The sequence below is a fragment of the Vidua macroura genome, chromosome 2 (assembly GCF_024509145.1).
Source record: "Vidua macroura isolate BioBank_ID:100142 chromosome 2, ASM2450914v1, whole genome shotgun sequence".
Lineage (NCBI taxonomy): Eukaryota > Metazoa > Chordata > Aves > Passeriformes > Viduidae > Vidua > Vidua macroura.
Genome location: NC_071572.1, coordinates 74,904,768 through 74,917,563, shown reverse-complemented (window position 1 = coordinate 74,917,563; position 12,796 = coordinate 74,904,768). Strand labels below are relative to the sequence as shown.

General features: G+C 38.9%; 2 protein-coding genes across 5 annotated transcripts in view; both read left to right on the top strand.

Moving 5' to 3' along the window:
• The window catches only part of TULP3 (TUB like protein 3), a 32,627-nt gene extending 20,680 nt beyond the window's left edge, over positions 1 to 11,947 (top strand). The window contains exons 5-11 of the mRNA XM_053971458.1: positions 1,932 to 2,062; positions 3,849 to 4,046; positions 4,558 to 4,670; positions 5,058 to 5,172; positions 7,090 to 7,188; positions 9,075 to 9,246; positions 9,805 to 11,947. Of these exons, the coding sequence (XP_053827433.1) occupies positions 1,932 to 2,062; positions 3,849 to 4,046; positions 4,558 to 4,670; positions 5,058 to 5,172; positions 7,090 to 7,188; positions 9,075 to 9,246; positions 9,805 to 9,938 (962 nt within the window). The 3' untranslated portion in view covers positions 9,939 to 11,947. The remainder of the gene's footprint in view (positions 1 to 1,931; positions 2,063 to 3,848; positions 4,047 to 4,557; positions 4,671 to 5,057; positions 5,173 to 7,089; positions 7,189 to 9,074; positions 9,247 to 9,804) is intronic.
• The window catches only part of TEAD4 (TEA domain transcription factor 4), a 54,782-nt gene continuing 53,523 nt past the window's right edge, over positions 11,538 to 12,796 (top strand). For all 4 annotated transcript variants that reach the window (XM_053971456.1, XM_053971454.1, XM_053971455.1 and 1 more), the window contains exons 1-2: positions 11,538 to 11,614; positions 12,393 to 12,531. In XM_053971456.1, coding sequence (XP_053827431.1) covers positions 12,530 to 12,531 — 2 coding nt within the window. In that variant the 5' untranslated portion in view covers positions 11,538 to 11,614; positions 12,393 to 12,529. The remainder of the gene's footprint in view (positions 11,615 to 12,392; positions 12,532 to 12,796) is intronic.

Below are 12,796 nucleotides of genomic sequence, written 5' to 3'. Positions count from 1 at the left end.
TAAAAGAGCTACTAGATTCTACAGCATGTGGAAGTACAGGGCTGCAGTTCCTTTTCCTGATATTTGAACCATACCAGTTATATTTTAAGGGTTTCTCAATGTGCTGTATAATTTCTGGTCTTTCCAAGGAAATTGCTGACAGAATGCTATACCACATTTTGCTAAAGTTTGGGGTGTTTTTATTCCAGATATGTTATAACTTGATAAGGTGCTTGAATATTTTCACAACAGCAGGACCCTTCAGTAAATGCTATAATTTGACTCTTTAGGAGACTAACAGGAAAGGTGTTTTTTTCTGAGTCAGAGTCTATCACAGTCAGTGGTTTTCAAGTTATATATTCAATAGTTATATCCCATTGAGTAATTTCCTAGTGGAGTGTCAAGCTCTGTCTGCCAAGTATCTTAAGTTGCTGCCAGTACTACAGGAAACTTTTTTTTTGTGGTATGCAGCCTAAGCACTTTGCAGTAAAATAATGGCTAGTGTTTAATTTAGTATACAGCTTGTTTTTATTTCACAGAGCTTGTCTCCCAGAACGTTTCCAGTACACTGCATGTACTGAGGTACTGTCACATTCAGAGGTATTGTCATCCAGTTTTCAGATGGCACAGCTGCTTACCTACAGATAGCAACATTACACAAGAATTAGAAAAGGAAAGAGGAGAGAATATCCAGTAACTTCAGGGGAAATTAGTGGCGGTAGAATATAAACAGTGAATTTTGAAATTGGCTGGAGTACCAGGGTCAACGCCTTTCCTCTTCCCAAATGTCCCTTGGGAAGTTTACTGACAGGTTGTTAAGACTGGATTTTTCTGTTTTATCTGAGACTTCCAACAGTGCCCCTTCTCTGCAGTGGCATGTCAGACCATTGTTATAATATATGTTCTCAGAAAATAATTCAGTTAAGCAGGCTGTGTTCACTGTCTGTAATGCTTTAGATACATTTCTTTCTACAGCCAAATTAAAGAAAATAATCACAGAGCAAAATCTCGGATGAAGAGAATCAATTTGGTTGGAAAAGACCTTTGAAGTCATTGAGTCCAACCTATGACCTAACACTACCTTGTCACCTAGACAATGGCACTAAGTGCCACATCCATTCTTTCCTTAAATGCCTCCAGGGACAGTGACTCCAGCACCTCCCTGGGCAGCTCTTTCCAACTCACCCTTTCTGTGAAGAACTTCATCCTAATGACCAATTGATGATGCAGTTCCAAGTGGAAGGACACACCAAATAGTGATGTGTACAGAACCTCTTCATAAATGTCTTTATGCAGAGTTATTTTAGTTATATATCCACAGTCTTCTCTACATGACTGTGCTTAGGTTAAGATTAAATAAGTCCTGAAATTTCTCAGTCTGTGCTTCAGTTTTAGAAATCAAGTCATTATTAGTATTTATGGACCTGATCAATGTAAGAACAGGAGGGGCTCTTACTGAAAAATTGACATACCCTGTTTCACGGACAAGACTGAGGGAAAATGGTAAAGAATGTAAACTGTACAGAGTCAAATTTATAGGATAGGTTTCAGCATATTGATCTGGATTTCCTTTTATGGTTGTTGTTCTTAAGACATAGAGGACTTTTCTGCATGAAAATATGCAAAATTAATTCAATGACAACATAAACTAAGCAATATGTTATGTCATGGAATATCAAGGAAAATCCATATTAATAAAGGCCTGACAGCTGCTTAATCATCTGCACAGTGACTGCTGCAATATATCAGTAGGAATTTGAATTACAAGGCTCAGGAAGAGATACAGCACATGAAGAAAATCAGCAGTTGAAACAGAAATTAAGAATCATCAGTTGAAAAAGCAGAAATTAAGAATGTGAATAGGTATTCAAGAGTCATATATGAATTAACGATGCCATGAACTCGTGACACCTTCTTTCAGAGATTACATGTTTAATCCTGTATTCTGACAGGAATTTCAGGCAGTCTGAATTTTGATGAGGAGGACACAGAAGAGGAAGAAGCTAGTAAGAGACCAGTATCTCATTCACCATACCCTGAATCTGAGAGGCCTAGTTCTGCATCCAGTGAGAAGTCTTTTGCAGTAAGTGTCTTGAAATCCATTTCTGATAAGCACTGGGCACGTGCCTGATTTTAGTGATAACCCCTGGAACGCTGGGTTAAAGTACAGTAGCTTCAAGTACAATAGGCAGCGATATTATTCCCTGAAAGCAGAGTAAGGTCAAGATTGTCAGGCTATCTGACTGAAGGGACATTGAGTTAAACATAAAGATTTAGCAATGATCAGAGGAACAATTGTGGGTGGAGGATCCCAGGGAGCCTAATCAGTGAATATGGGAGCACAGTGAGTCAGCACTATCACTCCTAAAGGAGACAGACTGAGCCATTGTCTCTGCAAAATTCACCAAATGACTCAGAGAAGCTCTGAAATGCCATGCAAACATAGGAGGGATTTCTTCCTGAAGGTTTGTGGCATTTATTGTGGGATGCAAAGAGAAACAGAATTTTGGAATGGAATAGAAAATGCCGGGATTGGACAAACATCATATGGGATGTTAGCGGGAAGAAACTTACAAGGGAAAAGAAGGGTATCAAGGTGGATCAGGGAATAATAAGCATGGGAAGACAGGGATTAAAGGAGGTAAAAGGCATCAGATATAGGTAAACAACTGCAAAACAGTATGATTGTCTGCCCAAGCCTTGTGCCTTGATTACTTCAGCATGTCCCATTCTCTTCTGAAACTCCACTTCTAACTATTTCTCATGTGAATGTGTTTGTGTGTGTGTGTGATACACATACTTGCATACATACATATGTTGCCAAATTATGTGCTGGAGTAGCCAGTGTGTTGGAAGAGATCAGCATCAGGAAGACACAGGGTCCAAGATAGCTCAGACCATGTAAAGACCATGGGGTTTGAGCATGGATGCTGGACACCCTTCAAAGTCCATGCTGTGGGAGACCCACCCGAGTGTATTTGTGAGGTGACTGTGTGTATGATGCCCTGCACTAGTAGGGGAGTAGTGCAAGAGGTCTGGGTGTCAGCTTCTTGGGAGACTGGGCTGTGGGTGCAAAGTGCTGGAGATACAGGGTGGTGGGTGCTGGATGAGGGGAAGGGGTGAGACCCTCCAGTGAATTTCAAATCTATGTATGTGTATCTGTGCTGTTCACTCAGGTTTCTTACTGGCTGTAACTGGGAATAGGGATAAACCTACAACTTCATATTGAAGGCCCAGTCAGAGAGGAATCTCTTGGGTGCTACAATTCACAGGATTCAGCTACCTCTAAGAAAAAATTATTTTAATGATCTGTACCAGATTTCCTTTAGAATTTTAATTCCTTTGATTACTCTATGCATCCTGACTATACACATTGTTCTAAGGCTCTTCCAACATTTAGTTGATATGGTTCCACCAGTAGCTTACTCCTCTAATTTCTGCTATTATTCTGAACCAACATAATCTCAGCACTCATTTCAGTCACAAAATCCCAGCCTGTCTTACTGCAGCATCCATCAGTTCTGCTTTATCCTACTGTTTTATTTTCCACAGTGTTTGAAGTTCTAAAAGCAAAGAGGTTCTTTGCTTAAAATATTTACAGCATCTCATCCTATTTCTCCCTTTCTAGCAAATCACTTACGTCTGCTTAATGGGTGCTTTTTCTCTTTTCCTCTTGGAGACCTAGTCTTTCCTCAGAAAGAGTAGGTATACCCTTCAGCTGCTTTCTTCTGAGGAAACACAGAACCTTCCTTTCCCCAGTATCTTCTGGAGACATGATATCTTATGTTTCAACAAACCACTATTTTCTTGTGGAATACCAGAGTCGCTGATCTGATATTAATTTGCTAATATGATGCTTCTTCCCATAGGAAACAGGTGCTTCCTGCAGTCCCTCCCCTCAGGCAGATGCACAGCTGGGAGAAGTAGAGAACTTGGAGGATTTTGCATTACGCCCCGCACCCCGTGGAATTAGTGTCAAGTGTCGAATCACTAGAGATAAAAAGGGAATGGACCGGGGGCTCTTCCCTACATACTACATGCATCTGGAAAGGGATGACAACAAAAAGGTATTGGAAGCAGCACACATTATCTTGACCATTGTACTCCTGCCGAAAAATATTTTTGGTGCAACGGAGAGCTTTTGGTAGGAAACCAGTAGCTGAGGACAGCCATCATGCAGATGAGGACAGTTTATATTTGACCAAGGTACTAAGGAGGGAATTAGCATGTAATTAGGAGTTTATTGTGGTTTAAAAGCCATAATACAGTGAAAGATGAAATTGAAAAAGAATAAAAATGTTCAATATTAAAAAAGAGGAGGAAGACTGAGTTGCTCCAGAAGAAAAGGAAGGAAGACTAGAAAAGGACAGGTGCATTAAATCTAGACTGCCAAGTGAGCTGATGGAGGGATAGGATTTCAGGCTGGGCACTTTGGAAGAGAACAAAATTGTGGAGACATTAATACTAGCACAGAACAAAAAGGGAGTGCATACAGGAAATGGAGGGATAACAGTTTGGATAGCAATGCCTCTGCATTCTTACAAAGCATCAGTCTTGATCAAAGTTTTGTTTTTCCAGATATTCCTTCTTGCAGGGAGAAAAAGAAAGAAGAGCAAAACATCCAATTACCTCATATCAGTTGATCCAACTGATTTATCTCGGAAAGGGGAAAGTTTCATTGGAAAACTCAGGTGAGAACCACAGATGAAAACCGTAGACAGTTGAGAAGATTTTAATTTTAATTGAGTTATGGTTATGACTGGCAATCTGGTTTCAATTCAAAGAGAATGAACTTGAATTGTTCTGCTCCATGTATTCTGTATTCACTTGGGTTGGCAGCCTTCTTCAGCATTACCATTCACTGTGGCAACTCAGAGAACAACTTGTCTAGATGCTTCTCCAGGATAGGTTACAGGCTCACATGGGCACGTCACAGAAGCTCCGTACTGAGCTGGCAGCAGGAAGATTCAGATGGCAGGAGATGTGTGTTTTTGCTGTGTTGTACATATACTTCCAAAAGATGACAAAACTTTCTACTGATGCCTCTCTTTCTGTGTTTTTCCATAACCTGACATTAGGTCAAACCTCATGGGAACAAAATTTACAGTCTATGACCATGGTGTTAACCCAGTCAAGGCACAAAGTCTAGTGGAAAAGGCTCATACAAGACAGGAGCTCGCAGCTATTTGTTATGTAAGTACTGCCTCTCCCTTTTTGCCCCTTTCTTTGTGCCTGGTTACCGAGGAAACACAGCTTGCAAAATCATGCTGCTGCCAGCCTCTTCCACTTAACTTTGGAACCAAGTGACCAATTTCAACTGGATACAACAAGAGGCAGAGGCCTCACAGAGAAATTCTTACAAATTTAATGAAAAAAAAAACAAACCCAACCAATGTCAGGAGTGGGAGAAACACCTAAACTGACATCCTTATGACCTTCTTATCTGGCCTATTCAGTGTGTGGCGGGTCACACATGCTTTACATGGAGCCAGCCACAGCACAAGCTGTCTGGTAAACCCTGAGAAGGAACTGGGAATACTCTGTGAAACAGAATTTGGTTCTGCAAAAACTAAGGCATTTTGAGAGATAGGAGGGAGCTGGTATTATTTCAGTAGCAGCTTGTTGATGGTAAGGATGTGGTTCCAGGGTAAATTGTGGTTTACTCTAGCTCTGTTTTAGAGATGTTCTTCTGCTCTTCTGAATCACCTCTTGTGAATCAGTATAGGATTCAGAGTAAGGAGGCACTTGTGGAGACTACAGAATTACATGAAAGTTCTCATGTCACATTGTGTATTCCAGTCCTACAGTTTGAGTAAAATTTGAGGTTCTCTATGAAACAATTGCTGTGAAGTGTAAGGATTTTTATTTTTCTCACAGGTATTTTTACTTTTCTTACAGAAGCTTAAAGATGCATTAACCTACGGGAGCAGCGTCTTGATTTTTTTGCTTTTGCTCTTCATCTTAATGGCACTTGGGAAGAAATTGATGTGATAATTCCAGTACTAGCCTGTTTACAGAAGTATTACTAGATATTTTCTTTGTATATAGTATTCTTCAGTTTCCTACCTAGCTGTACACAGCAAGGTGTTAGAATGAGCACAGACAGTTAATATAAAGTTAGCTTTTCAGAATTCTGAACTTTTATGTATAAGGAGTTTGTAAAGTTTAAATATTAATAAAATCAGTGCTCTCATTCTTACACGTGCCCCTAGATTTTTTGAAGTGACATAATAGAGGTTGCAGCTCCAAAGACCTTTGTCTGTGTCTGCAAAATGCATTAATGTGTTAGGAGAAGCTGTATCACTTCAGTCAGTCAATTCAATTTTAGTACTTCTAAAAGAGTCTGGCTTTTAATTGGTCTTTGAAAATTTTAAAGGTTATCACGGATATTGTTACAAAATACTTTAAATGGACCCTTGGATTGTGGCTGATACTATTAGATGAATGGTTTGAGAATACCAGAGCTTTTTTCCTTTGCTTTTTGTACTTAATCCACTTGGAGCAGTCTCCTTCAGTACTCTGGAAAAATCTGCTTAAGATTGAAGCTTGGATAGTTGCTGAATACTTCCCTTCCTGGGTTTGTTCTTAAACGTTTATAAAACAGTATGATTTGAGAGAAAATTGTAGGTGTGTTATTAAACACAAATAACAGCACCTGAAGAAAAATGTCATTCATTGTTCAGAAACATTTAGACTAACTGGTGATATACAGACAACATAGAATCAGGTCAAAGATATTTTGCCTTTTGTCATAGTTAAAGCTTGTTCACTAGCAATATTTCAACACATTACTGCCTCAGGTGCAAACAACTTATGCCTGGAAATTGCACTTGTATAATTTTGTTGTAAATATTTTAGTAGGTAAGAAATGCACTCCAAATTAGTTAACACCATGCATATCTCCTAACACTGTTCTCTAAATGAGAAAAGGTGAGAAAGCAGTTCTCAGTAATTAAACAAAATTGCAAACAGATAACTGCTGTTACAGTTGTAGTCAGCAAAATTGTAATAACTAGTACAAATAGTGATACAAGCTCTGTTTTACTGTCTTTCCTTCTCTGAGGTGAAGCGTTTCATTTACTGAAAATAATGGCTTTCCTTGTCTTTCAGGAAACTAATATCTTAGGATTTAAGGGTCCCAGAAAAATGTCTGTGATCATTCCGGGAATGAATATGAATCATAAGCGAATTCCAATCCGTCCACGAAATGTGAGTTATGAAGTTTGGTCATGTTTCATATTGAAGGAAGAGGTTAAAATTTCCTTGTAGGGGCCTGGGTGTTGCTGACAGTCAGGGCTTTTAGGGGCCAGGGGTTTAGCAAGTCTCCTGGAGAATAAATATAATGTTGCCTAAATGTGTTGATTAACTTGTTTTTGCCTTCTACCTAATCTGTAGCTTTCTGAATAGTATTTGTATCCTTATGGGTCCTTTGGTCAGCCTGAATATGATTTACATATCTCTCCGTTGTTGCTGTTGCACCTACAAGCTGCCCTCATGGTGGGACCCTGTTGTGCTGAGGGCTGGAGGGACCCTGGACATGCTTGCTTCTCCCAGGAGCTCGCATTTTTAGCCAGGATGTGGATTGCAACAGATAGACAATAGATAGATAAGGTACTGCTGGTGCAATAGCAAGGGAATAAATAAATTTTTGATCAGAATGCTGTCAGTCTTTTTGTAGGAGTAGCAGAAAAGGAGGATTCTTGAAGGAGAAGGAGGGATGAGGAGAAGATGGAGTTTTGTTGTGACTGTTTAGTGAGGATTTCTCATAGATATGAGAGGCATTAGAGCTACAAGCTTACAGAACAGTATCTGAAGGTATATTAAGGTGTGTGATGAAAATTGTTAGGTTCCCTTAATGTGGGTTTTATGTTTGGTGAGAGAAGACCAAAAGGCAGAAAGAAGAGGTACCAACTGAAAGGTGTGGTCAGTGTTTTAAGCTAGAAAATGGTATTTGCAGCCATGTTGAGAGTAGGAAAAGAAAGAGGTCAGAGAAAAAAAAAAAATCTTCAAGAATGGAAATAGAGAGTCATGAGATCCCAGAAAAGAGATTTAATTCTTGTGAATGGTCAGAAAAGTTGTATCTGGAAGTGCTCATTTATTCATTATTTTTCAATTGGCGTTGCTGTCCTATTAGTACAGTAATGGTTCCACGGCCCTGCCTTAAATTTTCTCCCTTAAATCTAAATGCACTTCATTGGTGACAGTTCTCACGGGTTTGTTTTGCATTTTTTAAAAGTAAATAAAGATAAAATTAAAAAGTAACTAAACTGAACAGGAAGTTCTATTTAGGTTATCCTCAAAAATCTGCTATGGTATCTTTGTACAATACTGAAGCATGTTCTATAGCCATATGAGTCAGACCTCCACAACAGGTTTTCTGAGCATTTTTTCCTATTAGTACCTTAAGCTTAGACTCTTTTTCTTCAGAGCTTTAACATATATAGTTTTGATTTTATTTGTTGCAGAACTTTTAAAATTAAATAATATGTCATGTTTCAGTACAACCTGAATCTCCTCGTAATTCATTGTTTATCAAATTTAATATGCTGGTTTACTTCCTCTTTGTATCTTTTTGGTTTTATTTCTCTCTGGTTTTCATACTAAGCATCACTCATTAGACCCAATAAGATGACATTTAACCTTACATCCTACTGCAGCCTTTGGACTTTCTACTGAAGCACCTCAGGGCCTGGCACTGTGCAGTTAATTGTAGATTATTTTCTTTTATTTCAAAGTTTACAATGTTAGAAATGGAAACTGGATGCAACAGGATCAGAGAAAGATTATGAGACTCAGAAGGAATTCATGCCAGCAGGATGGCAATTATCTGTGGACTCTGAATTGCTCCCCTTCCTGTACACACACTTCCTTCCCTATCACTCTTTTTACTATATTGAAAAAGAATGCTTGGACTGGGAATCTATAAAAGTATCTTCCTGGTACTTGCAGAAAGTATTCAGTAGGACTGAGTTTAAGTGATGTCATTGTGTTTCATTAAACAGGGAATGAAGTGACAGAGTGTACACACAAAAGAGTTGGTACTCAGAGGCAGAGCCATTCCAAATCTGATAAATTTCTTTCTTTCTTCTGAACAGGAGCATGAGGGTCTGCTGTCAAAATGGCAAAACAAAAATTTAGAGAACCTCATTGAGTTGCACAACAAGGCTCCAGTCTGGAATGATGATACTCAATCTTATGTTTTGAACTTCCATGGGAGGGTCACTCAGGCCTCAGTGAAGAACTTCCAGATTGTCCATGACAATGACCGTAAGAGTCTGGTGGAGAGTGTGTAGGACTTACTTAAATAGGGAGAACCTAATTTATTTCATGAGGGATGGGAAGAATAGGACACCCTTCCCAGAGGAGGGAAACTGGGTAAAGAAAGCTAGCTCAGGATTACTGGGGACTTCTGAGCTGTCAGGAAAATCATATAAGGCCTCCTTTTTATCTGGGGTGGATGCAGACTCTGCTGTCTGGATGCAGCAAAAGAGGGGGCAAATGAAAGCTTCCTGAAGTGAAAGAAAAGGTTTAATACATCACCTTCAGGCTAGCAAAAGAACGGTTTGAGCTTTGGTTCTGAGAAGAAAGATAATCTCTAGAATAGCACAGTCACTCTAGAGGACAGATTTCAAGGCCACTCTGGTGAGAAAGGATGAATACATCAACCACATATATTTGGGACTGGCATATGTGGGGGGGGTTTGTGGTTGGGTTTTGCTTTTTTTTTTTTTTTTTTTTTTTTTTTTTTTTTTTTTTTTTTTGTGGTTTATTTTTTCTTTTGCTTCACTGTGAAACTGTTCATCTCTGAATGTCTTTTCTCCCCAGCTGACTACATCGTGATGCAGTTTGGTCGTGTAGCAGAAGATGTGTTCACTCTGGACTATAATTACCCTCTCTGTGCTCTTCAGGCCTTTGCTATTGGACTCTCCAGCTTTGATAGTAAATTGGTCTGTGAATGAGGGACAACAAACATGAAACATGGAACTCACTCCCACCCCTACATCTTGTAAGAGTTCCAGGTTCCAATGAAGAACATATTGGAAGGGAAATGGAGGACAGACTTGTGCAGGCTTAATAGAAAACCAGTTCCAGCCTTCAGAGCATTGTGGGAGTTGACAGCAGACCACCTTCGGAGCAGCCTCTGTATGGATTGTGGATGAACAAGAAATCTAGGTGCTGTTTCTGTCATTGGTGCTGATTCTGCTTTTAGAATCCTTGTTTACAGATGCTGCATGAGAGTGGTCTAAGCCCACCTATTGGAACTCCTTGGACCTGGGATTGGAAAAATAATGGCTAAATGTTCATTTACCTTGAAGCTTCCACAAAGCCTGGGAGATGATGCTACTCAAGAGTTCCTAATCAGATGAACTCAGAAAAAAAGAGAACAGCTGGAATAAGATGTTTGCTCTAATACAACACTTTTACTCTGTGGAATGATTGTCTGCCAAGACTGATACTCCATTTCCCTTTCAGTATTCTAATTTCTCTCCATCCCTTGACAGTCTTTTTACCAAAAGGAGAACAATCAAGTCTCAAACACTCCATTTTCAGTGGCTGATATTATATTCATCGCTACTTCTGTTACTTCTAACCATGTGCAAAATGAGACTGAATAGATGATAGAATCTGGCTGAATTTGGCAGAAGATAGTCTTGTAACAATATACAGTACCACTTCTGAAAAGCAGTATTCTGATTGGTTGAATCTAGACTGTAAACTGATGAGAAATATTTTTAATTATGCCATTGTTCATGAAATTTGCTACATTTTTAGGTATAAGCTTGTGACCAATTTTATTTTTTTAGTGTGAGATTATCTCAAGGCATGACATATTAAAGTAGATTTTGTATAAACAATTTTAACCTGCCTATAAGAAGCAGTTACCTCAAAAAGAGATTACAGGTATTTTCAAATGCATCAGTAAGTTTAATGTAATTTTACCACAAGGCTTTGCAATGTGTCCTTCCAATGTTCCATTTTTAATACTGGATGTACAGTATGGAAACTGTGTCACAGCATGGAACACTTGATTCATGTGGCCTTAACTCACCAGAGTGGATTGCAGCACAGTGTGGCCTGTGTACTGAAGCACAGAACAGTTACTGTCTTGCCTGCTTCTTGCCTATTACCCGTATTCACAATGGTTTGGAGAAGTGTGTCCCTCTACTGAGACAAGAATTAGGTGTTCTCCAGCTTTGGATATTGTCCTTGTCAGCAGACTAACTCTGTTTCAAGCTGCAAAGAGCTTTTGGTCTCTGGAGTCTTTGCAGCAGTAGATATCACTTGTGCTTTCAAATTAACAAAACTTTGTGAAGACGTTTTCTGATATTGCCAGAAAGAATAATGATTGTAATCACAAAGTAAACACTGTATTTAACTGTAAAATATGAATTGAGGCTGAGAAGTCCAGCTCTTGTATCTTTCAGAGGATCATTTTTCAGTAGCTGCTGAGATATTTCCTTGAGATGATTTTACCAGAAAAGCAGTCTGTGAAGAGAACTTGAATGCTGATGGATCTGGTATGTGCCTTCCTGCTCATCAGGCTGAGGATGAGACCTGGCCATGTTTTCCAGCTATGCTCTTCGGAAGTCTTGGCTGATGGTCCTGCATTCCCTCTGCCCATCCAGGAAAGGAAGTCAGTTTGTGTACCTGTCTGATTATTTTTCTGACTAGGAATGTGTGAAAGAAATTGCCTTATGTTATTTTGGGGTGACCTGAAGGTAGGATGCTAATTTCTGATTCAAGATGATTTCCTGTGTGCCCAGAAAGCATCCTTTTACTTAACTAGCCTTGTCAGCAGTGACTCTTCAAGCTATTTCTTGACATCAAGAAATAGCACAGCCTCTCAGTCAAATTATGTAGACAGATGAACTGATGCAGTCATCTTTCTCAGATGCTGTTTTACATTAATTGTATTTATAACTTTTATATCTAAATGAAAATAAACTAATTTATATATTGAAAAGTCTTTAATTCTAAATGATTGTTTTTATTTTGCTGTCACTTGTGAGTGTACTTTGTTCCTTCTCTGTGATATATTACCTCAGTTTCTTTCTATCTTCTCGAATATCATCTGTCTTCTTACTTTTTTCCTTTGTAATTCTCTGTTCACTTTCTTTGTGGTGTTGGGTATTTTTCCCATACACTTGGAAATCTGGGAATAAATGTAAGGGTAATCTCTCTAATACTTTTACTCCCTCCCTCCCCCAATGTTATCAGGTATTACACTATAGTTATTGATTTCTATTTGATTGTTTAAGCTAGTTCAATTTCTCTGCCCCATGTTTTTAATGTTTTTCCCAGCATCCAGCTAGGGCATTTGAGATAGTCCTTACTGCATTTTCCTACCTTCCATCTGAACCCATTCAACTGTTGAAGCACATGAACATGTTTTTTTTTTTTTTCTGAATCAGATACTGGTGTCATACAAGGCTAGGAAGAACATCAAGTTGAAGTGGTTATGTTTTCCTGTTTCCACTGAGAGGTGTATGAACCTCAATAAGAGGAGATATGATGGATCTGATAATCAGAAACTGGCACAGCTCTCAACATGTAAGCCCTATTCTTCAAGCAGCTCTGTTTTTTCCTCTATTTCCATCTGAGCCAAATTAGTCTTAGAGGGGAGAGAAAAGTGGGAAACATGACTGGGCATTTTTTTTAACACAGCAGTATTAGTTGCATACATGCAAATGTAACATGCTAGAAATCCCACAGAGATCTTAGAGAATATTAAATGGTTAAATTGGAGTCCTAAAGGCAAGCCTAGCAGATGTAAATGGCTCCTAGGCTGCTATAGGCTCTTGGGCTTACATATAAA